This window comes from Coregonus lavaretus, assembly GCF_964263955.1.
Source record: "Coregonus lavaretus genome assembly, chromosome: 15".
Taxonomy (NCBI): Eukaryota; Metazoa; Chordata; class Actinopteri; order Salmoniformes; family Salmonidae; genus Coregonus; species Coregonus lavaretus.
In genome coordinates this window covers 24,752,411-24,778,347 of record NC_140002.1, presented here as the reverse complement: position 1 = coordinate 24,778,347, position 25,937 = coordinate 24,752,411, and the positions used below count along the sequence as shown (strand labels likewise).

At 41.5% G+C, this 25,937-nt stretch overlaps 2 protein-coding genes across 2 annotated transcripts in view; one reads left to right on the top strand and one right to left on the bottom strand.

Annotated features, from left to right (window-relative positions):
- The window catches only part of LOC311142492 (protein FAM222B-like), a 52,008-nt gene extending 40,545 nt beyond the window's left edge, over positions 1–11,463 (bottom strand). The window contains exon 1 of the mRNA XM_084178144.1: positions 11,324–11,463. The gene's annotated coding sequence lies outside the window, so the exon portion shown is untranslated. The remainder of the gene's footprint in view (positions 1–11,323) is intronic.
- Positions 11,464–18,569: 7,106 nt separating this feature from the next.
- On the top strand, positions 18,570–21,338 carry LOC311143084 (GTPase Era, mitochondrial-like). Its single transcript, XM_084178891.1, has 7 exons — positions 18,570–18,793; positions 19,164–19,328; positions 19,546–19,673; positions 19,798–19,875; positions 20,155–20,201; positions 20,293–20,449; positions 20,957–21,338. Exons 1-7 carry the CDS (start codon positions 18,685–18,687, stop codon positions 21,332–21,334), a joined length of 1,062 nt encoding a protein of 353 aa, XP_084035017.1. The 5' UTR covers positions 18,570–18,684; the 3' UTR covers positions 21,335–21,338.
- The last annotated feature ends 4,599 nt before the right edge of the window (positions 21,339–25,937 follow it).

The window sequence follows — 25,937 nt, the reverse complement described above, 5'->3', positions numbered from 1 at the left end:
TTCTTGGGCCAACTCTTTTCTCCGTGTATATCAATGATGTCGCTCTTGCTGCTGGTGACTCTCAGATCCACCTCTATGCAGACGACACCATTTTGTATACATCTGGCCCTTCATTGGACACTGTGTTAACAAACCTCCAAACGAGCTTCAATGCCATACAACACTCCTTCAGTAGCCTCCAACTGCTCTTAAACACTAGTAAAACTAAATGCATGCTCTTCAATCGAACGCTGCTGGCACCCGCCTGCCCGACTAGAATCACTACTCTCGATGGGTCTGACCTAGAGTATGTGGACAACTACAAATACCTAGGTGTCTGGTTAGACTGTAAACTCTCCTCCCAGACTCACATTAAGAATCTCCAATTCAAAGTTAAATCTAGAATCAGCTTCCTATTTCGCAACAAAGCCTCCTTCACTCATGCTGCCAAACATGCCCTCGTAAAACTGACTATCCTACCGATCCTTGACTTCGGCGATGTCATTTACAAAATAGCCTCCAACACTCTACTCAGCAAATTGGATGTAGTCTATCACAGTGCCATCCGTTTTGTCACCAAAGCCCCATATACTACCCACCACTGTGACCTGTACGCTCTTGTTGGCTGGTCCTCACTACATATTCGTCGCCAAACCCACTGGCTCCAGGCCATCTATAAATCACTGCTAGGCAAATCCCCGCCTTATCTTAGCTAATTGGTCACCATAGCAACACCCACCCGTAGTCTGCCCTCCAGCAGGTATATCTCACTGGTCATCCCCAAAGCAAACACCACTTTTGGCCGCCATTCCTTCCAGTTCTCTGCTGCCAATGACTGGAACGAATTGCAAAAATCTCTGAAGCTGGAGACTCTTATCTCCCTCACTAACTTTAAGCATCAGTTGTCAGAGCACCTTACCGATCACTGCACCTGTACACAGCCCATCTGAAATTAGCCCACCCAACTACCTCATCCCCATATTGTTATTTATTTTGCTCATATGCATCCCAGTATCTCTATTTTGCACATCATCTCTTGCACATCTATCATTCCAGTGTTAATACTAATTGTAATTACTTTGCACTATAGCCTATTTATTGCCTTACCTCCATAACTTGCTACATTTGCACACACTGTATATATATTTTCTGTTTTATTTTTGACTTTATGTTTTGTTTTACCCCATATGTAACTCTGTGTTGTTACATTTACATTTACGTCATTTAGCAGACGCTCTTATCCAGAGCGACTTACAGTTAGTGAGTGCATACATTATTTTCGAACCCACAACCCTGGCGTTGCAAACGCCATGCTCTACCAACTGAGCTACATCCCTGCCGGCCATTCCCTCCCATACCCTGGACGACGCTGGGCCAATTGTGCGCCGCCCCATGGGTCGCACTGCTTTATCTTGGCCAGGTCGCAGTTGTAAATGAGAACTTGTTCTCAACTGGCTTACCTGGTTAAATAAAGGTGAAATAAAAATAAAATAAAAAAAACAAGATGTACGAATAGCCAATTAGAACAGGGTTAGGCCTACCTCTCGTTGGCACGAGCAGATGTGTCTCCCACACTGTGCACACAGTTGTTATCTGACAGTCATACGCAGTTACATGCATAAAGGTTCGATAGGCTACTGAACTGAAGGAAAGGACGCATCAATTCAGTCACAACAGATAAGACGTATAAAACAATATGAGTAAAAAACATTAGTGAACCTGCGATTCATTACACTTGAATCGGTTCTCTGACCGATGCACTAGTATTTGAACCGGGGACAGATGCATATTGGTGAATCATTACATCCCTAGTGGGGACTCAAGTATGGTGAACATGGGGTAGAGTGGTTTGACAGCTGCACTGGTGACCTGAGCTCTGAAGAGGTGGGACAATTACACTAGCTAGCTACCTCTGAGAGATGAGATTCTTAGTACCCTCATGTCCAGGAAAAGAGGGTCACCTGTAGCCTCGCGGTACAAATGGATGATATTCCAAAAATGCTAGTCATGTAAGACAAGCAAAGCCGGCTAAGACGATCTGCTAAGGAAACTGAACATCTTTTATGCATACAAATCCCAAACAGACACCTGCAAGCGATTTAACAATCACAACCTTTCTTAGAATGTTGAAAGGATAAAATGGGATTGTGTTGGGGTTGAGTACCTTCTTAAAAATCAATGTCCAATTCGAGCGATGCCTCTAAACTGCACAATCAAATGACTGGCTTTGAATAAAACAAAATGAGAAATCAGCCAATTGACTCATTCCAGCAGACAATTAAATCGCATCATAAAAATATGCTGTTTTTCCAGAGTATTTCACAGTAAACAGGCGGGTGCTGAATCATAATTGTCACGAATCAATGTACCTTAATGAGCTTTCCAGGGAATCAATTCCCAACAACAGTTGAAACATCAGAAAAGCTACTCAAGTTCTCTGTACCTTGTGATCTGTTATTCATAGCCTAGAACTCAGAGGTTCCGAGAAATCAAGCATGACTTGAGGTAATCCAGTAGCAGCTGAATATTAGGTCAGATCATGGTAATATAGAGCTAGTATCATGATGAATGAATCCCATTGGATGATTTGTCAAGTCTCATTTTCTATTTTTCATAGGCTAACCAAATATCTCGCCAATTTGCCTAAAACTTATTTGACACTAAAACCATGTAGCCTAGCCTTTATATGGAAATATGTCAGTAATATTGATAAAGAAAATATGACATGGTTTGAGATTTATTTTAGCCAAGCATTTCTGCCCTCTGATTAAAATCACTAGCCACAAAAGCACACTATTTAGCCTAATCAATATCTGCTATATTGCTCCGCCAGCCTGAAGTGGTTTACTGAAAAAACATAAATGACAAATATGCTTTCCTCTTTATTTGCCCTCAGCTAGAGTCATATGTTGCACTGGCAGGTCAATTAAACATGAACATTAGAAAACATACTTCTAAAGCCTGTATGGTGACTTCTTGCAGTGGCTAATTAGCACATGCATTTAGGATGCCATGCATTGTGGTGCTTTGCACTTGAGAACAACAGTGCCTTCTCTAAATGAGAGCCAATTTATCGAGCCACCCTCTCTCTATAATGAATGCATTGTTACAAAGAAAGGCTATTTAATGGAGCAGACAGAGCCTGTAAAAAAAGGCTAAATAATATGATACATTAAATATGAGTGGGCATAATAATCTTCTCATCAAGATGTTTTAATACCTTACAGCAAATCTTAATTTAGACAGTAGCCCATTTCCATTCTATGCATGTCCTATTTCAACTATTGAGCCTTCATCATTCCTTACCAAACAATAAACTTGAAATGAGAACCAATAGTGTAATACTGCATCACTAATGTAAGTCTTGAGCATCAAGAGAAAACTGTCTGGGATCCATTGAAGAACATTAAATCACTTAATGGCTTTTCATTGTGATGGGAAACGTAGCACCCAGACGACAAAATCATCCCTTACAATACTCGATAATTGCACTGAGTCAAGGAGTCTGCGTTTCTCGGGAAACACGTGTTTGAAATTGAATTATCCACCCTTTGGAAAATGTAGGGCAACTGCACAACGATGTAAAACGGCCCTCTCGGGCGAACTAATGTCAAGCTCTCATTTTTGACGGAGTAAGCAGAATATATCAAAGAGCAGAATGATTAGATCTCTTCCGTCGTAAATTAAATAACCGCTCTCCCAGTTGGCAAAGGAAATTGCACTTTTAAGAACTGTCAGACTCCACGAGTAAGGACAGGACATAACGTTGCTACATCCTACAACATATTGGAGGACACTGAAATGTTAATTTGTGACCAGCAACTGTAAATTAGTGGGTGAAATCACACTTCATATGGTCAGCATATCATCACTAGGGTTGCAAACTTCTGGTAACTTTCCCAAAATTCCCTTGTTTTCCAGAATTCCTGGTTGGAAGAATCCTGAAATTACGAGGGAATAAGGACAAACTCCAAGAAACCAGTGAATTTGGGGAAAATTACTGGAATTTTACAACACTAATCACCACTGATATCAAATCGCAGATACAGTACTACACTCTTATAAACTAGAGTGGCTCTTCAACATTGCATAAAAGACAACCACTAATCAGAATAATGAAAACAGTATTAGGCCAACATCCCATTGCACAAGACACAGGAAAAACTGAGCTGGTATTTTGACAGCACAAGTAGCTGAGCAGTAATAGAATGAAACTGACCATTTGAAAATAACGTAGCGTTACCCCTGGCTCCACTTGATCATGGGTAGCATTTGGTGAGTCCGCACAAATACAGAAAAGATCCCATCTGCTAAAAATGCATGGCAATAGATTTCCAGAATTGCAGCAGGAAAAAAATCAACTCTTTGTAATGAGGAACCACCTAAACCAGATCTGTCGAGGCACACAGGCTGAAACATCCCCCTCCCTCTCTCAACCCCAAACATTGCCCATATAGCTGCAGCCCAATATGGTGACCAGAGTATGGGCGTGTGGAAAGGAGTGGGTGTGTCGAAAAGAGTGGGTGTATGGAAAGCGAATGAGCTAATTGGGCAGATTTGTTGCCACTCAAGACCGTTTTGCGTGGCTGATTGGGCTACACAACGTCGATAAGCCGGTGTGAATGACTAGTGCACCGGTGTGGTATCGAGGTGCCTGCCGACCTGAGGTGCTTCCCACTGGGCAGCTGTATCACGGTGTCGCCGTAGGTAGCTAACGTGGCAATTTTTTCCCCTCCCATGATTATATTTCATGTAGGATAGCAGCCTATACAAAAAATAACTAATATTGATAACCAACTAGATGTCCCTTGATAGATACATAAATAAAATACATATATACATAAAGTATATTCAATGGGGAGGGCATGAACAGCAACAACACACATACAAGCAACAGCACACCCACAGTACTTCTAATTTAAAAAATACAATTATTTGTGTAAAATACAACTCAGACTCATCCTCTGGCTTCAAAACAGAAGTCCAAACTCTCGAGGTACGGTAGTTGCGTGGTAAGAAAAAGAAAAAGAAAAAAACACTGCTCTATCAAAACCATCTTACCTATCCACCACATTTTCGAACGTTGCTACGGGCACAGCCAAACAACGGAAGTGATTGATTCAACTTCGGCTTTACTTCCCTACTGCAGAGCACTGGTGGCAAACTTGCCAGAGTAAATTATTTGAAAGAGTAAATTAGTATAAAAGTCAAGTAAACAAGTATAAGTGTAATTTTATATTAATTTCATTCAAGTTTGCTAACGTTAGCTAGACTTACTAGTAGGCTAGTTCTGTTGTGATAATAACGTTAGTTGCGTTGTGTCTGAGTTAAGGCCTGGGCCATCCATCAAGTCAATAACTATAATGATAAACTATAGGCTAGATAACTATAAATCGTTGGTGAGCATCCACACTAGAGGAAAGCTAATCATTCTACAGTCCTACACCTGTCATTTAACTGATCAACGCATCCTACTGCACACTGCCTATTAACAAGGTGGTAACACTAGACCATTCATGAGGTCACTAATGCACAGATACTGGTTCAGACCATTCAGTGCTTTTAGGGTGTGTTCATTGTCATAGTGAAAACCGCAAATAATACTTCAATGTACATGTAGGCCTAATGAAAAATATAGTAACTCATTTAAATTTAGCCATTCAATAACAAATGCCATTTAGCCTGCACATCTTATACAGTATGTCATTGCCTCGTCGCTCAAGTGGTTTGCAAGTGATTTCCATTTTTCTAATGGTTGTCAATTCCTTTGGGTCTTCATCTTCTTATCCAAATGTTCTATAGCTTTTGTAGCCTACAGCTTTTCCTGAGATTTCTTCAAGAGAAGAGGAATTGCCTATTGCAATTAGGCCATTCATTAGCTAAATATTAGGGCTATAGGCTAAATATTTACCTGTCAAAATGCAAGAAAAACATGTTAAAAGATTATGAAATGGCAGATCTGTAGTGCGTTCCTCTGTGGTCTTTGGGCACGCAAAGCTCCACTATTGATTAGGCCTACGTTTTTAGACAAGAAAATGGCTAAAGAAAATAAGTCTAAATAAGTGTCCAACAAGCTTTTGTATTCTGGCTTTTCCTGGGATTTAAAAGGAATAGGATGTAGCCTATAAATTAGAAGCGTATGCATATTAGCCCATAATTCATAAGCTCAATGTTTAATACTGCAGTGAATATATCCAGTCAATTTACACAGCGAAATACATTTTTAAAAAATCAGATAACGAAATATAGGTAGCTACACACTATGTGCGCTCACGAGGATGCGCTGAGTGTGCTCCCTCCCAGTCCCCAGGTACGCAGCTTGAAAAGCTACCCTATTGTTTTAGTTTTAGGGACAAGAAATGTATCCTACCTAGGCTACAACAACGTTATTATTGTTTTCAAATGAGTACAAAACTCTAGTCTAGGCTGTAAACTGCAGTGAATAGCCTATGTCATTTGAATAACCACTCAAAAGCCTGGTGTTTTGAATGCATATTATTTTCCAAATAACTGCATCCAGCCTGCCGGATTGGGCAACCAGTTGGATCAGTTACACTCTAAAAATTAGGGGTTCAACAAGGGTTCTTCTAAAATCCTCAAAGTTCTTTGGAGAACCTTAGGGTTCTTGCCACTGAAAATTGCACCCAAAAGGTTAACCCCATAGGAGGTGGGCTTCATCGAGGAACCTCATTAGTTGGTGGGGGTTTTTGCAGGAACCTAACTGCCCAACTGAAACATTTGGATTTGAAAGGACAGCAGGTGCAGGCACTTAACTGAAAAATGTAAAGATCTCCTCAATTTAAGGTAAGATTTGTCCCTTTTATGATGTAATTTGATATTGTTTTATGATGATCCCATCTATCTTTTCATATTTGTGCAAAACAGAAAATGGATACAATTCAATGGATATCAATCAACAAAGAGGTAAGAATATGTATGCTATAAGAATATGTTGAAGGCTAGCTGTATTGGGTGCAGATGACTGAACTGCTCACTTTTGTGTCTGTCTGCATATTTACAGACGAGGAGGCATAAAAAGGTATGTCAATTGGTATTGGTATGTTATGCAGATCACATGTACCATCCACCTCCCTTACCTCTTCAATGAAAATCCCATAGGCCTCTACAGTGCCTTGCAAAAGTATTCATCGCCCTTCGCGTTTTTCCTATTTTGTTGCATTACAACCTGTAATTTAAATGGATTTTTATTTGGATTTCATGTAATGGACATACACAAAATAGTACAAATTGGTGAAGTGAAATGAAAAAACTAACTTGTTTCATAAAATTATAATTGGTGCGTATGTATTCACCCCTTTGCTATGAAGCCCCTAAATAAGATCTGGTGCAACCAATTACCTTCAGAAGTCACATAATTAGTTAAATAAAGTCCACCTGTGTGCAATCTAAGTGTCACATGATCTGTCACAAGATCTCAGTATATATATACACCTGTTCTGAAAGGCCCCAGAGTCTGCAACACCACTAAGCAAGGGGCACCACCAAGCAAGCGGCACCATGAAGACCAATGAGCTCTCCAAATAGGTCAGGGACAAAGTTGTGGAGAAGTACAGATCAGGGTTGGGTTATAAAAAAATCAGAAACTTTGAACATCCCACGGAGCACCATTAAATCAATTATTAAAAAACGGAAAGAATATGGCACCACGACAAATCTGCCAAGAGAGGGCCGCCCACCAAAACTCACAGACCAGGCAAGGAGGGCATTAATCAGAGAGGCAACAAAGAGACCAAAGATAACCCTGAAGGAGCTGCAAAGCTCCACAGCGGAGATTGGAGTATCTGTCCATAGGACCACTTTAAGCCGAACACTCCACAGAGCTGGGCTTTATGGAAGAGTGGACAAAAAAAGCCATTGCTTAAAGAAAAAAATAAGCAAACACGTTTGGTGTTCGCCAAAAGGCATGTGGGAGACTCCCCAAACATATGGAAGAAGGTACTCTGGTCAGATGAGACTAAAACTGAGCTTTTTGGCCATCAAGGAAAACGCTATGTCTGGTGCAAACCCAACACCTCTCATCACCCCGAGAACACCATCCCCACAGTGAAGCATGGTAGTGGCAGCATCATGCTGTGGGGATGTTTTTCATCAGCAGGGACTGGGAAACGGGTCAGAATTGAAGGAATGATGGATGCCGCTAAATACAGGGAAATTCTTGAGGGAAACCTGTTTCAGTCTTCCAGAGATTTGAGACTGGGACGGAGGTTCACCTTCCAGCAGGACAATGACCCTAAGCATACTGCTAAAGCAACACTCGAGTGGTTTAAGGGGAAACATTTAAATGTCTTGGAATGACCTAGTCAAAGCCCAGACCTCAATCCAATTGGGAAAAATCCCAGTGGCTAGATGTGCCAAGCTTATAGAGCCATACCCCAAGAGACTTACAGCTGTAATTGCTGCAAAAGGTGGCTCTACAAAGTATTGACTTTGGGGTGGTGAATAGTTATGCACACTCAAGTTCTGTTTTTTTGTCTTATTTCTTGTTTGTTTCACAACAAAAAATATTTTGCATCTTCAAAGTGGCAGGCATGTTGTGTAAATCAAATGACACAAACCTCCAAGAATTCCATTTTAATTCCAGGTTGTAAGGCAACAAAATAGGAAAAATGCCAAGAGGGGTGAATACTTTCACAAGCCACTGTACATTATGGACAAGGTACAGTGGGGAGAACAAGTATTTGATACACTGCCGATTTTGCAGGTTTTCCTACTTACAAAGCATGTAGAGGTCTGTAATTTTTATCATAGGTACACTTCAACTGTGAGAGACGGAATCTAAAACAAAAATCCAGAAAATCACATTGTATGATTTTTAAGTAATCATTTGCATTTTATTGCTAAAATATTGTGTTGTTGTTATTGTTAAGCGTATTACTACTACTACTACTAATAATAATAATAATAATAATAGGGGTGTAGTTAAAACATTTACCCCAAAAGGTTATTCAAAAGGTTCTTTGAGGATCCATTAAAAGGGGTTCTTTGAAGAACCCTTTTAAAAAGAACTTATAGGGGTTCCCCCACAGTTTCAATTTGAAGAACCCTTAAAGGATCCTCCAGGAACCTTTACTTTTTAGAGTGTATGGGGGTTTTCTCTGCAGTTTAGTCTACAAAGTCCAAGCACATTAGCTGGAAAGTAATGTTGTATTTTTTCATGATGTATCAGATAACAGAAACATGCAGGGATTTTTAGTGGCGCGCATATTAATTATGATAATGCTCAAGCGCTGAGGAAGTTGTATCCATAGTTTCCACGTTTGGCTTCCGTGTTTTAAAAGCATTCCAAAATTAGGTGGATAGCAGAGCGGTTTCGACATACCCACTCCTTTCCTTTCGACACACCCACTCCCCCATAGACGGGTTGGTTGTTTAGCAACAAAACCGAGGCATGCGCAACTATGAGGCAAAACATGGGGGTTGGCTTAGACTGTTGACAGCAGGTATGCTATATTTCGTCACCAATGTTTATTGAATACGTAAATACATTTTCACAATGAGCACTTGTCTCAAATGCATTGTTACAGTTGTTGGTCAGCTTGCAAATGTTTTGCATTGACATGAAATCAGTCAAAACACCTCAAAACAAAGAAATGATATCAATAACAAGAGTAAACGAGCTGAAACAAGACACTTACGATTCCACACATAGCAGTTTCTTGTCATTCTTGCTAGCAATCTGTCCATCCAGATTCACAATGACAGGCTGACTTCTGCCCCATGGAAGCACGCACATCGTTTTCGTAATGTTGTCAGCTAACCCATCTATACTCTGGTCGCCATATTGGGCTGCAACTACCCCCTGCTCCATATACATGGATATGTACAATTGTTTTACTCATCAACTCGAAAGTCACATTTCGGTTCATGCCGACTGGATCTCGTTTGAATAGGAAGCCTCAGCCAGTCTGTTTGACCAATCAAATAGCTTTCTCCAAAGTAAAAAGCTGGATGCCAAACCTCTCACTGGTTTGTGCAAGTGGAGTCCAAGTTATACACTAATAATATGCTGATGTGTAAAGAGGGACAACTAAATGCTGGATTGTCAAGAGAGATTATATTCAGGCTAAACGGTGAGACAGTAACAATACTGAGTGTCTGTCTATGAAAATGAGGCACAGTAGCCCTCTCAGAAAAAAGCCCTGCAAAATGATAACACTTTCTGACATCACATCCAAACCACTCCTTGACTGTCAGATCAATCAGAATACGGTGGCATTGACACACCTGCCCCTGTCTTGTTTCAAAGGCCACTGTTCGCTAAATCAGGTGCTTCTCCAGTCTCTCGCTCTCAGCATCCACCCTACAGAGACAGACCGAACATAGAAATGATTAACCCTTCTATCTTGCATGGCTACTTATCAAAGCAGCACAGCAATTGGGCAACACACTGCGTAACTTTACTGTAAGTGTAAGCACAACAAATTCGACCTGGCCCACCCACCAGCGGCAGGCTGTCCAAATGTAGAATGTTGGCAATCAATTAATTATACATCTCCCCAGAGAAGAACACACCCGCTATTCGCCCCTGGCTGAGACGACAATATTTTAAGGAGGTGGCAGGCTTGTAAACTACATAGTTGACTCGTTATTCTGTGAAATGAAAATCAACCTGGGTGTAATTCAAAACAATTAGCTAGCTAGTGCCACAATAAAGAAAAGCAAAGGAAAGACATTCGTCAAATTCTAACAAATTGATTACTGTCGGTAACTACAGTAGCTAGCTAAATGTTCCGACAAAATGTTAGGTAAGATAATGTATAGCTAATTCATTTAATGAGGATAATGTAAAGGCTACAGTGTAATTTCATAGCCACTATAATCCGTTCAATTATGATTGATTTAGCATCAACATTAGCCGACATAAGATGCTGGCTAGTTGACACATTCAGTAGTCTCTAACGTTATGCCAAAATACAGCTATCTCTAACCTTGAATTAAGAGTTATTTGAACAAAGGAGTAACGTTTAATCCAATTTCTAGTTAGTGCAATATCGATAGCCAGCTTGTTCGCTAGCCCAATGTGTACTCTTAAGGAGCCTACTGTATAGTTACAACTTAAGGTCCAATGACTCGCATGTGTAATGGAACCGAGAGTCATGATCCAGGTCTAGCTTGTTAGCATGCGAACTCGTAGCTAGCTAGCTACCTGGATAGCAGGCTAACTAGCAAGCTAACTAATGAAACACAAAGCTAGCCGCTTGTTAGCTAGCTAGCTAACGTTAGTTTGACTCCTTTGTTGCAGTCTCTGCTTTGCACACATTTATGACAAGTAATTATCTTCCAACGTGATGAACTGAATCACATATTAGGTAGAAATACTTACTCTCCATGTACCTCCTCGAAAGGCATTGCTTAAAACATCGTCATGGTTTAAAATTCAAAGACAGATTTGTTTTGCTATTTGTTGTTGCTCTGCGTTGCCGAATCACTGCTGCTGCTGTCTGCGGCAGAAACTTCCGACGCATGCGCAGACTTTCTCACCATCGAGCCAAGTCGGGTCTTCTTGACTGAAGTTTTCCAATAGTTTTCCCCTAAGACCAGTTTGATTTATTTTCCTAAATAATTATTAAGGTTTTGATAAGGTTAGGCATAGCTGGTCCTAAAACTGTGGTCAGTGACAACTTTTACCTGGGCAAAGTCCCAAGAAAATAATGGGGGAAATGTAATCGATTAATAAACTCATACTTGTAATTATGAAATGCATTGCTCTACTTAACATTTCCAGAAAATGGTATTAGGTCGACGACAATAACAAAGGTGGCGATCATGATCATATTGATGGCGATATTGAATGCATAACATCTTGATACACAATATATGACTGGGCAAAAGTTTAATATTACAATGTATTTTATATTTCCACAGTTGCAAGACTAGAATACAGTTCATTGCTTATCACAGTAATTCCAAGCATGTATATGTACACAGAATCCAGTGTCCAAGTCATTCACCCACCTAAAATATATAAACATGAAATCCATCCAAAGGACTCCACGGTCAATAGTGTCATATGGTTTGTGAGATTATATATATATATATATACACACTGCTCAAAAAAATATAGGGAACACTTAAACAACACATCCTAGATCTGAATGAATGAAATAATCTTATTAAATACTTTTTTCTTTACATAGTTGAATGTGCTGACAACAAAATCACACAAAAATTATCAATGGAAATCAAATTTATCAACCCATGGAGGTCTGGATTTGGAGTCACCCTCAAAATTAAAGTGGAAAACCACACTACAGGCTGATCCAACTTTGATGTAATGTCCTTAAAACAAGTCAAAATGAGGCTCAGTAGTGTGTGTGGCCTCCACGTGCCTGTATGACCTCCCTACAACGCCTGGGCATGCTCCTGATGAGGTGGCGAATGGTCTCCTGAGGGATCTCCTCCCAGACCTGGACTAAAGCATCCGCCAACTCCTGGACAGTCTGTGGTGCAACGTGGCGTTGGTGGATGGAGCGAGACATGATGTCCCAGATGTGCTCAATTGGATTCAGGTCTGGGGAACGGGCGGGCCAGTCCATAGCATCAATGCCTTCCTCTTGCAGGAACTGCTGACACACTCCAGCCACATGAGGTCTAGCATTGTCTTGCATTAGGAGGAACCCAGGGCCAACCGCACCAGCATATGGTCTCACAAGGGGTCTGAGGATCTCACCTCGGTACCTAATGGCAGTCAGGCTACCTCTGGCGAGCACATGGAGGGCTGTGCGGCTCCCCAAAGAAATGCCACCCCACACCATGACTGACCCACCGCCAAACCGGTCATGCTGGAGGATGTTGCAGGCAGCAGAACGTTCTCCACGGCGTCTCCAGACTCTGTCACGTCTGTCACATGTACTCAGTGTGAACCTGCTTTCATCTGTGAAGAGCACAGGGCGCCAGTGGCGAATTTGCCAATCTTGGTGTTCTCTGGCAAATGCCAAACATCCTGCACGGTGTTGGGCTGTAAGCACAACCCCCACCTGTGGACGTCGGACCCTCATACCACCCTCATGGAGTCTGTTTCTGACCATTTGAGCAGACACATGCACATTTGTGGCCTGCTGGAGGTCATTTTGCAGGGCTCTGGCAGTGCTCCTCCTGCTCCTCCTTGCACAAAGGCGGAGGTAGCGGTCCTGCTGCTGGGTTGTTGCCCTCCTACGGCCTCCTCCACGTCTCCTGATGTACTGGCCTGTCTCCTGGTAGCGCCTCCATGCTCTGGACACTACGCTGACAGACACAGCAAACCTTCTTGCCACAGCTCACATTGATGTGCCATCCTGGATGAGCTGCACTACCTGAGCCACTTGTGTGGGTTGTAGACTCCGTCTCATGCTACCACTAGAGTGAAAGCACCGCCAGCATTCAAAAGTGACCAAAACATCAGCCAGGAAGCATAGGAACTGAGAAGTTGTCACCACCTGCAGAACCACTTCTTTATTGGGGGTGTCTTGCTAATTGCCTATAATTTCCACCTGTTGTCTATTCCATTTGCACAACAACATGTGAAATGTATTGTCAATCAGTGTTGCTTCCTAAGTGGACAGTTTGATTTCACAGAAGTGTGATTGACTTGGAGTTCCATTGTGTTGTTTAAGTGTTCCCTTAATTTTTTTGAGCAGTGTATATATATATATACAGCTCTGGAAAAAAGTAAGAGACCACTGCAAAATTATCAGTTTCTCTGGTTTTACTATTTATAGGTATGTGTTTGGGTAAAAATAACAATTTTGTTTTATTCTATAAACTACTGACAACATTTCTCCCAAATTCCAAATATAAACTGGTCAAAATAACAAAAAAGATGCAGTGGTCAGACCTCGAATAATGCAAAGAAAATAAGTTCATGTTCATTTTTAAACAACACAATACTAATGTTTTAACTTAGGAAGAGTTCAGAAATCAATATTTGGTGGAATAACCCTGATTTTCAATCACAGCTTTCATGTGTCTTGGCATGCTTCCACCAGTCTTTCACGTTGATGTTGGGTGACTTTATGCCACTCCTGGCGCAAAAATTCAAGCTGCTCGGCTTTGTTTGATGGCTTGTGACCATCCATCTTCCTCTTGATCACATTCCAGAAGTTTTCAATGGGGTTCAGGTCTGGAGATTGGGCTGGCCATGACAGGGTCTTGATCTGGTGGTCCTCCATCCACACATTGATTGACCTGGCTGTGTGGCATGGCGCATTGTCCTGCTGGAAAAACCAATCCTCAGAGTTGGGGAACAATGTCAGAACAAAAGGAAGCAAGTTTTCTTCCAGAACAACCTTGTACGTGGCTTGATTCATGCGTCCTTCACAAAGACAAATCTGCCCGATTCCAGCCTTGCTGAAGCACCCCCAGATCATCACCGATCCTCCACCAAATTTCACAGTGGGTGCGAGACACTGTAGCCCCCCGTGTAGCTCAGTTGGTAGAGCATGGCGCTTGCAACGCCAGGGTTGTGGGTTCAATTCCCATGGGGGGCCAGTATGAAAAAATGTATGCACTCACTAAAACTGTAAGTCGCTCTGGATAAGAGTGTCTGCTAAAATGTAAAATGAGACACTGTGGCTTGTAGGCCTCTCCAGGTCTCCGTCTAACCATTAGATGACCAGGTGTTGGGCAAAGCTGAAAATTGGACTCATCAGAGAAGATGACCTTACTCTAGTCCTCTACAGTCCAATCCTTATGGTCTTTTGCAAACCCCAGCCTGGCTCTTCTTTGCTTCTCATTGATGAAGGGCTTTTTTCTAGCTTTGCACAACTTCAGCCCTGCCCCTAGGAGCCTGTTTCGAACCGTCCTCGCCGTGCACTTCACCCCATCTGCCGTTTGCCATTATTTTTGTAGGTCACTTGATGTCATCCTACGGTTGTTGAGTGACATTCGAATGAGTTGGCGGTCATCCCGGTCAGTAGAGAGTCATTTTCGCCCTCTGCCGGTCTGTAGCTTTGTTGTCCCCAATGTCTGCTGCTTGACCTTGTTCTTATGAACTGCCGTCTTTGAAATTTTAAGGATGGAAGCAACCTGACGCTCACTGTATCCCTCTGCCAGTAAAGCCAGAATTGAACCCTTATTTTCCTCACTCAAAACTTTCCTTTTCAACTCTTTTGGCATGGTCAATAGTTATTTTTTGATTAATATTACTTTTGAGATACTATTAGCACTGTTTTTTTGCCATCCAGCTGGTCCTATTGCAAGAGAATAGTGATGACCACAGCAGTGGTTTTTATACTTTTCCTCGTTAAATAAGATTTGGTTCAGGTGATCACCTAATCAGTACCTAATTCAGTAGAATGAGGTGTGCCTGTGTTGGAATTCAACAGACACTGGAATGGAATGGCTGTCATACATGTAGAGATACTGATTTAAGAAAGTATTGCAGTGGTCTCTTAATTTTTTCCACAGCTGTATATATACATATATATATATATATATATATATATATATATATATATATATATATATATATATATATATATGTAAATATATGCAAAAACCGAAATAAATGACCCCTTTACATCCACCCACCTACCCCGCTGCTCCCCTTTTTCAGGCTTGAGGAAAATGACAGTCATACATTGAGATAATGTATTGTTCCCTTATATTATAGTATATACCATCATGTTTGCATGCCAGGTGTTGAGGAGCAGGTAATTATATATCTGTGAAATAGGAATGAATATTTCTCTGCTGGGAAAAAGACAAAACAAGTTACATACCGGTAGGCAAAGTTTAAAACATCTTAAATGGTGATTTGAATCAGCAATACTACTGTACCATGAATGATAATAAGTAGCAAGTATACGATATAACTGATTGAGACATCATATGTCATCTTATGAGACATGGAAATGACTTGGTTATCATCCCGACCAGACCATTACAATGACCCAAGCCAAATCCTGCCTGGCCTGCAAGCGTTACTACACCCAAATCCCAACATCAAGTGAGAGGAGGGGGCCAGGGGGAGAGCTCTGTCTGAAAGCCCAATCACAGTGACTTCAGCTGGGGATGGGGAAGTAGCAGCACAGCAGTGGGCACCATCAGGCCATAATACAAAGTTAATGATGCAGAATGGTGTCTTTTCTCCTGCCCCAGAATAATGTCAATATAGGATGTTTAGGAAAGTTGTACCTAATTACACTTTTTAAATTCACCGCCGACATGATTGATGATTTCAAAGGGAGGCATAATCGATCCACTTTACAGACAAGTCATATTGATTGCAAGTCTAGATTGACTATAACTTCTTTCTCTCTCTCCAATGACAGAGGGACTTTACAATCAACAGAGAATCAATGTGACCTGGTGGGTGTTTCTTAAAAAGCATTTTGATGAAGGCCTTATAGAGGATGTGGCAGCTGTGCAGCTGCTGTATTGTGTTACTGACTGCAATCATCTGTAATGGATTGGTGAATGCTCGGTTGCATTGGCAGCCCCTGCCTGCCTTCTCCCACAGCTACCTCTTGACATGCTCATGTCTCATGCTTATTATTTCATAAACTTTGTTATTCCTCGCCAGCAGCAAGGTTGACAGCATCACTCTAGCAGCTGCCTGTTACGGCACATCTAGTTAGTCTGACTGCTATAGGAGACGCTGGGTAAATTTGACGTGACAGGAGTTACTTTCTGCCTGGAGTCAACATAGATGAGCAAGAGGAATGGAATTCATTGTATGTTATGGGGGAGGTTCCTGGCTTCATTGTTGATGACAATTAAGAAACATTACTGCTATCAAACATCACAGATGCAAGATTGAGAATAGAATGAATTGGAAAATGAACCAGAGCAGAGAAGAGATCTTCTATGACAGTATTCCAATTCCACTTGCCAAGTGCACTTTAAATGGCAACATGGGCTCTACAATAATTTATGATTAAATAGTTTGCAGGCACAGCCATTTTGTTCTTTTTGGAGAGAGCCCTTTCCCTTTTTGAAGGCCAAAGTTAATGCAGTCATAGAAAGAACTCTGATGCACTCCCACGTGAAATGGCCATGTGAGGAAAGCCCTGAGGGAGCAAAGGCCTTGAATGAATGTGTGCATGTGTGTGTGTGAGTGTGTGTGTGCGTGTGTGTGTGTGCATGCGTGTGTAAGTCTGTGCGTGTTTGAAAGCGCGCGAGAGAGAGCTCAGTTCAAACATACTGATCCTCAAATATCCTTCAGTTTCTAGTTCCATTGAAAGTCTATCCGAGTGGCGCAGTGGTCTAAGGCACTGCATCGCAGTGCTAGCTGTGCCACTAGAGATCCTGGTTCGAATCCAGGCTCTGTCGTAGCCGGCCGTGACCGGGAGACCCATGGGGCGGCGCACAATTGGCCCAGCGTCGTCCAGGGTAGGGGAGGGAATGGCCGGCAGGGATGTAGCTCAGTTGACAGAGCATGGTGTTTGCAACGCCAGGGTTGTGGGTTCGATTCCCACGGGGGGCCAATATTAAAAATATAATGTATGCACTCACTAACTGTAAGTCGCTCTGGATAAGAGCGTCTGCTAAATGACTAAAATGTAAATATCCTACAGTGAGTGTCTGCTAAAGGCTCTGATTTTGTTGCTCCATCTTTTTCTGCACAACTTTTAGAGTTGGATGATGACAGATTGTGAGCTACCTGATATCCTATATCATCCTCCCCACTGGAGGTGTTTGTTACGCCCTGAGGGAGTCCTGGAAGACTAACAAGCAGCCGGCATGTTTGATGGACTATGAGGAAACATCTGCTCTCTCTTGCTTTACTTGCGAGGAAGGAGACTGAAAACAACATCATAAAATAGAACAAATCAATCGATCAACTACAAATGCACTCCCTTATCCTTAAATTAACCTTAGAGCAGACTTTTGTATAATCAAATCCAATTTTTGTCAACTTCTCTTTGTGAATTAGTAAGTAAGGACATTTAGGCATCGTTGCTGCATATTCCTCATGATAACATGTTGCTAAAGCCCTGGGTGTTTCGACTGCAGTGTTTTCCAAAACTGGGGTGCATGTGGATAAACAAGTCAGCTCCAAGGGGTAGGTAAATAGCCTTCGGGGACTGACAATCTGTAATGGCAGACTTGTCTGTTGCTGTATTTTTCATGTATATTATCAAGCCATTTTTCTCAGTTTGATGATCCATAGGCCTATATCATCACTAAAAGCTCAAGTTAATTTACTTTCAGTTGACTATTATTTGCCAAAGATAAGCAGCAGAGAGATTGCTATTATGGCCAATAGCAATGGCTCAGAAGACACATTATTTATCATGGATGTAATGCAGAGAGCTGGTAGGTGCTCTTTCTCAGGTGCAGCACTTTACAGTTTTAACATCCCTCTCAAACTGAAGACAGCTTTAAATTGTTTGTGATGTGTCAGCTATTGAATGCATACTTCTACATTATGTGGTTTTCTATAATGTGATCCAAAATTCACAGTTTCCATTGAGGTTGAGACTGAGAGTATTTGACAGGAGATGGCATCAGAAGTCAAGCAAGATCAATGGCGTTTCCTCCTCTTGTTCGCTAGGGGGCGGTAAAGCCAATGGCTCGCCACAATAACATAGCAGAACCTCTTCCACAGACAAAACCACTCTTTGGTTTATCCATCATGGCTGCGCCCCTAGTGCAATGTGAAAGTAAACAATCACGCTATGAAGTAACCTTGCGTTTCGGATAGAGTCACCGAAATATGTTGGAATTTCATCGATAACTCGGCGAGATAGGTTTATATCATAAATGGCTTTCCGTGTGAGCATCTCGATTTTCCGAAAATCTGTATATTTTCCGAGAGTCGTTATCAACATCTCTGCGCCACTGTTAAATGTGTCACCGTTTCTCAGAACTGGTCAGTCATCTTCTACCTTATCTGCTTAGCTTTCTCTCAAATTAATAAGCGATCATATGAATGTAATAGCCTTTCTCCCACCCAGAAATATACTATATTTTGTCTGAAACAATACATAAACTGGAATGGGTCTGCAATAATATGATTTTTTGACAGCCATGCCTTATCCAGCTAGCTAGTTATTTCATTTTGAGGAAATAGCTCCATTGATGTCAGGTTACATGCATGTAATTTAGCTATAATTAGTTGTTTAAAAAAAATCTGATTCCTGCGACATTGTGAACTAGGCACAGCCGTTGCATCAGTTACCTGGCAGGGATACGCAGTGATGATGATATTCTCGATGTCTCTTTCTGTTGCTTTGGTTTAGGATGGGCTGCCCGTCGTCCAGGGACCATTAATGGACAGGGTTTTCGCTTCACCCCCGCCTGTTTTATTACATCGGATGCGTTTTTGAGCAGACTGACGAAAGGCAAAGCGGCAGAGACAGATGACGGTCTTTATCACTATCCAGCCTCAGTTCTGGCCGACAGCGGTAATCACAACTGCTGCTGCTGCTTCTGCTGCCTCTGAAAACAAAAGGGGGTTACCTCCGGGCATAATAGTACACGTTCTCCTTATCCAGATGCTGCGTACTGAATGTCTAGACTATAGTATGAATATTACATATGCCCCTGTATTCTGTAGATCTGTATTATGTACCTCATATTTTACTCATATTTGTGATGTCAACCCCTAAACTCTTGTTTCAGCTAAGCAAATATCATTGCTGGTGAAGGATCCAGATCAACCAGAGAACTCAAAGGTTTTAAGTGTGGCCATTATTGGTGCCCCAAATGCTGGGAAGTCCACACTGTCCAACCAACTGCTTGGCAGAAAGGTAGTTCACTTTATTGTACTGGCCAGTTTCTTCAGTTTAAGCTGTAAACATCATGAGTCACTCTGAGTCAGCCTGGAGTGTATTTTCCATTAACACCAGTTTCTTTGAACATGATCTCTTGTAGGGGTTTGCTGTTTCCAAGAAAGTGCATACCACACGGTCCCGTGCCCTTGGTGTTCTCACAGTAGATGACGCACAGATTGTAAGTGAGAATCACCTCTCAGACCATGCATTGAGCAATTTGGCAATTGTTCATTATTTTATCAGGGCCGTGTTACATTATGTACAGTATTAATCAATCAATCAAATGTATTTAGAAAGCCATTTTTACGTAGCAGATGTCACAAAGTGTTATACAGAAACACAGCCTAAAACCCCAAACAGCAAGCAATGCAGATGTAGAAGCACAGTGTCCAATATACAAACTTTATATTTATTAGATAACCACACTTATACATGCATACTTATACATTCTCTCTAGATTTTACTGGACACTCCTGGACTCACTACACCTTCAAAAGTCAAGAGGTGATTTGTTACACCGGTTTCATTACTGTGGTATTGCTGTGCTAAAATGAAATAGGTGAATCTTCAAAGGGGCTATTTATCTTCTCCACAGGCACCAGCTGGAGAAGTTTCTCCTCGAGGATCCTTGGAATACAGTCAAGGAAGCTGACCTTGGTACTGCACGACTCTTCACTTTTTGCAACTTTTCGGGCACACAGATGACTGGTCTAACTCGGCCATTACGCGGCTATTGCTTTTCAGACAGTCTAGTCTATACTTTTTAAACAGTATGTGGTCCCACACATTTTGCAATTCCTTTGAAATAAATAATTTAGTTGGCAAATGACAATGCACTGCATTGACACAAGTGGATCAGGCATGTATATAGAATTAGGAGTGAGTGTCTATGGTCTATGCCATTGTGTTTATGTCCTCTTGTTGTTGTTATGTCTTCAGTGGTGATAATGGTGGATGTGTCGGACAAGTAGGCCTGCAACAAGCTAGACTTTGAAGTCCTTAAATGCCTGACCCAGTACCCAGATGTCCTAGTAGTCCTAGTTCTCAATAAAGTACTTCTCTATTTATATAGCACACGTATGCAAACCTCATCCTCTCTCCGTGGCCTTGTCTCAAAGTCAATAATAACACTGATCATATGCACTGAAGTGAGATCGTGGTTGTCATATGATATAATGTATTATTATGATGTAATATACTAGGAACTGTCTACTCCATATGAATTGTCACATGAACCCTCTACTGTGTGTATGGCACAGGTTGACTTGCTGAAGAGCAAGAGCAGGTTGTTGGAGATCACAGCAGATCTGACATGTGGAGTGGTGAATGTGCGGAAGCTGCAGGTCCGCAGTATGATCAAGCCCCCCTGGGCTGAGAGGAGGACGGACAGGGACACCAGGACACCAGGGTCTGGAGATGAGGGTGAGCCAGGTGGTGATGTGGCTCCTGGTGAGTGCAGTGAGGCCCAGTCAGGGCTGAGTAAGGAGCAGCTTAGGGCTCTGAAGACCCAACAGGGCTGGGCCCACTTCAAGGATGTCTTCATGCTCTCTGCTGTGGATAGAGAGGATGTGGAGACACTGAAGGTGATGGTAGCTTATGGTCATATAGGGACTAGAAGCAAATCTGATACCAAGTAGACAAGTACACTCATTGTGGAATAATTAAAGTAATTTAAGAGCCATGGAAAGCAATTGCCTCTATGTTGATGTGTGACAACTAAGATTGCTATTGACATCATGTCTTGTCTGTCTGTCCTACAGAGGTACCTAGTAGTGGGGTCAAAGCCTGGTTCTTGGCAATACCACAGTGATGTTCTAACTGTCAAGAGCTATCTCTTATCCCAGCTTGAGATATATTGTAGGTACAGTGTCAAATCACAATGATTTACTCTTTAGTCCCTAATATATGATGATTATGTGCCAGACATAAACATTGTAGCGCGAATAGAGAAATACTCACGGTAGTACTACCTTTGAAATTATATTAACTATTATTTTCTCGCAATTGCAGTTGATTGACTTGTGACACGACAGGGAGAATGGAGAGCTGGATATAGCAATAAAACTATGTGAAGAAAGAAAGTCACATGGTAAGTGTGCTGCATTTCTCAGTACTATTTTCAATATTGATTTAGATACAGTGCCCTCTGTAATTATTGGGACAGTGAAGCATTTTTCTTTTCTTTTGGCTGTATACTTCAACATTTTGGATTTGAAATCAAACAATGACTATGAGGTTAAAGTGCAGCTTTAATTTGAAGGTGTTTTCATCCATATCGGTTGAACCGTTTAGAAATTACAGCACTTTTTGTACATAGTCCCCCCATTTTAGGGGAGCAAAAGTATTGGGACAAATTCACTTATATGTGTATTAAAGTAGTCAAAAGTTAGGTGAATAATGATGAGACGCACAAGTATCATACCCACCCCCAAAAATGCTAACCTCCCCTGTTATTGTAATGGTGAGAGGTTAGCATGTCTTGGGGGTATGATATTTGTGTGTCTTTAACTTTCTCACTCATCATTATTCACGATTCATTCAGGATTATCTGTAATCATGGTAGCATCCACATTTATTTACAATAAAAGTGACTCCAAAATGACGCAATACATTACTTACCATTAATTTCTATTGGGCACAAAATAATCTGAAACACAACCAAAACAAAGAGCAAATGCATCCAACAAATTTGTAGAGCCACAAGCTTGATGTAGTCATTGCGTGCTAGGAATATGGGAACAAATACCAAACTATTGACTACTTTAATACACAAATAAGTGAATTTGTTCCAATACTTTTGCTCCCCTAAAATGGGGGGACTATGTACAAAAAGTGCTGTAATTTAGATATTGTTTGGAGTATAGAGCTAAAAGAAGAAAAAATACTTCACTGTCCCAATAATTACGGAGGGCACTGTATATGTCCCCTGTTGTGAAACATGTCAATGAGCACCCCCACCAACCGAACTACCCAGATACTAACGAACACGTGAGAAGCCATCAGTGGAAGAAGATAAAAACAAGAAGGAGAGAAGCAACAGGAACTTTCTCACAGACAGATCGAGGTTCCATGCTCTATGTGTGTGGCCCTTCACACAGGCCTGTCAATGTGTCAATAGATAGTTCATCTGAATCGGCTGTTTTGGACTTCTTCCCCTCCCCCCTTACATCACATTCCCATAGTGATTCTACAGCTTGCTTTTACATCTCTATCAGGGTTGGGGTCAATTCCATTTCAAATCAGTTTATTCAGTTAGGAAGTAAACTGAACATTTCAATTTATGTTCCGAGCAACGAGGGAAATTGGAATAGGACTTTCAATGTCCTTCCTCAATTGACTGAATTGAAATGGAATTGACCCCAACTCTGATCTGTATCCTGTCACAACCATTTCCCCCTAATGTTTAAGAGATTAAGCTGCTCAGCCATGTGTTCTCTGACTGATGAATACATGTGTAGATTAACCGTTTTTTCAGACTTTTGAGCTTCAAGTCACTCTATACCTGGAGTTCTTTAGCCTGTAATAACTTGTAAATATTTGAGCAGACTCCTTTTTAAACCATACTTTTTTCATGTCAGACAGACTGGATGAATGTGAGCCTACATCTGCAGTGGTGCAGCAGTGCTCAGTGATTTAAACTTGACCCTTGATCCCTGCACCAGACTACTCTCTAGTTTTCATTCAGTTAAGTGAATCATGACAAAGTTGAAAGTAATTGATTTACTGTATATTTGGTTGTTAGGACTGAGTGAATATTACAGTATACATTATTCTTATCTGCTGTGGTAACTGGGGTCCTCTTGTGGATTTAAAACATTGGCATCATATTGAAATGCATGCTCATATTAATATAATGTATTTCCTTTCCTCTGTTCTTTAAATGGTGATTGGCCAGGCTGGTCAGATAGTTGCCAGGATAGCCAGAGAGGACCTGAGCATTGTGTTCCTCAGGGAGGTCAAGCTGAGGCTCTCAGTGAAGGTGAAGAACTGAAGAGGATTATGATAATCTGGGGCAAACACAGTATTATGGTGGCCTAGTGTGTTGGAAATTAACACTGTTGGAGTTTACGGATTCTTTGGACACTATTTTTTTAACATTTTTACATTTTAAGTCATTTAGCAGACGCTCTTATCCAGAGCGACTTACAGTTCGTTTTTTTTTTTTTTCATACTGGCCCCCCGTGGGAATTGAACCCACAACCCTGGCGTTGCAAACACCATGCTCTACCAACTGAGCTACATCCCTACACTATATTCAATGAGAGATCTGACTGGTTTATATTGCTTGACTGTGGACAAACTGTGCTGCTGAGAGCATGTGAGTGCTCATCATGAGTCAGCTAGAGAGAGTTAACAGAAACACAGAGCGACAGCTCTCTCCCCCTTTTTTTTCCCCCCAGCCTTTTCTACAGTCACTTCTCTCAAGGGTCATCATACTGTATTCTTGCATAAGCATTGCTCTTGAGTAAAGGATGACTTGCATATATTTTTCTTTCAGAGCTTCTGTAACATATTTTCTAGGAATTATAATTTTTACCTCTCTCTTTAAATGGCTATATTTTGGTGTGTGTGTGGTGAGGCAAGCTGTGAAAAGGTTAATGGTTTATTTTAGGCTCCCAGAACCTTCCCCTTGGCAGTAGACTTCTGCCTCACCTGGCCTGCTGATAATTGAACTGGGAGTAGCACAGTCACGTTCTGTATGTCGAATGTCCCTGTTGGGGCGGCAGGTAGCTTAGTGGGTAAGAGTGTTGTGCCAGTAACCGAAAGGTCGCTGGTTCTAATCCCTGAGCCGACTAGGTGAAAAATCTGTAAGTCGCTCTGGATAAGAGCGTCTGCTAAATGACTAAAATGTAAAATGTGCTATCCACCCCGTCTCTCTCTCTTTGTCAGCTGACAATAGCATCACTGTCCCCTCAAGCCTTGATTTATAGCCCTCTCTCTCTCTCTCTTTCTCTCTCTCTCTCTCTCTCTTTCTTATTCTCTCTCTCAAAGCAAAACCCCTGAGGACTGAATTGTTTCTCTTTAATGGAAGGCAAAATTGAGCACTAACCTACTGGTAAAATTGAGCACTAACCTGCTGGTAAAATGGAGCGCTAACCTGCTGGTAAAATGGAGCGCTAACCTGCTGGTAAAATGGAGTGATAACCTGCTGGTAAAATGGTTCAGATAATGGTGATTAGGTTCAATTCTCCCCCTCCCTGTAAGTTTGCTCTATGCGCTGTCACTATCCAGGCTATCTTGATGAATAACAAGTGTATGCCCTGTGGCCTAAAGCAAGGCCACAGAGAGGGAGAGAGAGATAAAGAGAGTGAGGGCTGGGGTGTCTCAATGAAGAGAGAGAGACAGTGAGAAGAAAGAAGGGGGGAGAGAGAGGGCTGGGATGTCTCTGTTCACTGTGTACAGAAACAGCTGCTCTCCATTGATTACACTCGCAGTTACACTCCTAACAACCGTATGTTTAGTGCAGAATGCTAGAGGTAATCTTCGATTAGACAAACCAACTGCTTTTAAAAAGCTGTACACTGCAAGGAGTATATGAAATTATAAATACATAAAAAACAAATAATAATATGTATGCTTTCAGACAATTTTATATGTGTAACCTGTCAATCCATTGAGGTGGTAACCTTGGTACAGTATTTCACCTTCCGAGTGAGATGTACACCAAGACATTGATAGTCATTCTTTGGTTTTTCATTTGAAACTTTATTTCACAAGTCAACAAACATCTTACAATTAAAATATCAAAATCAGCTCTTAAACACAACTTTGGTTCTTGGTATCACTAAGGTGTTGTAATCAAATGCGACTTCTTACAAGGAAGACAAGAGACCAGTCCACCAGTTTTTAGTTTCCTTTAACGCAACTCCAGGTGACATTGAGAAGCAGCATTAGAACCCTTACCATTACTAAAACTCAGTAATGGTAACGGTTTGAGCGCCACCCTCTAGCTTCCAACCGCCAGCAGCATCTGTCCATGTGTGTACTACTGTAGCTATGACATTGAGAGGCGTCAATAGAACCCTTACCATTGCTAAAACGAAGTAATGGTAACGGTTAGATTGCCACCCTCTAGCTTCCAACCGTCAACAGTGCGTGTGTGTGTGCTGATAGTAGCTGGAGGGGGAATGAGACCCTGGATAGTACATCATCTATACTGTAGTGTCACCATAACGAACTTACAGTATATGATGATATCCTGTCCAGGGTACAAGACCAACAAACAATGTCCCATGATGA

Coding starts and splice junctions, on each gene's coding strand:
- LOC311143084 (XM_084178891.1), top strand. CDS start 18,685: ATGGCTTTCCGTGTGAGCATCTCGATTTTCCGAAAATCTGTATATTTT. Junction 19,876..20,154: donor CAGTAGATGACGCACAGATT/GTAAGTGAGAAT, acceptor CATTCTCTCTAG/ATTTTACTGGACACTCCTGG. Junction 20,450..20,956: donor ATTGCTTTTCAGACAGTCTA/GTCTATACTTTT, acceptor TGTATGGCACAG/GTTGACTTGCTGAAGAGCAA.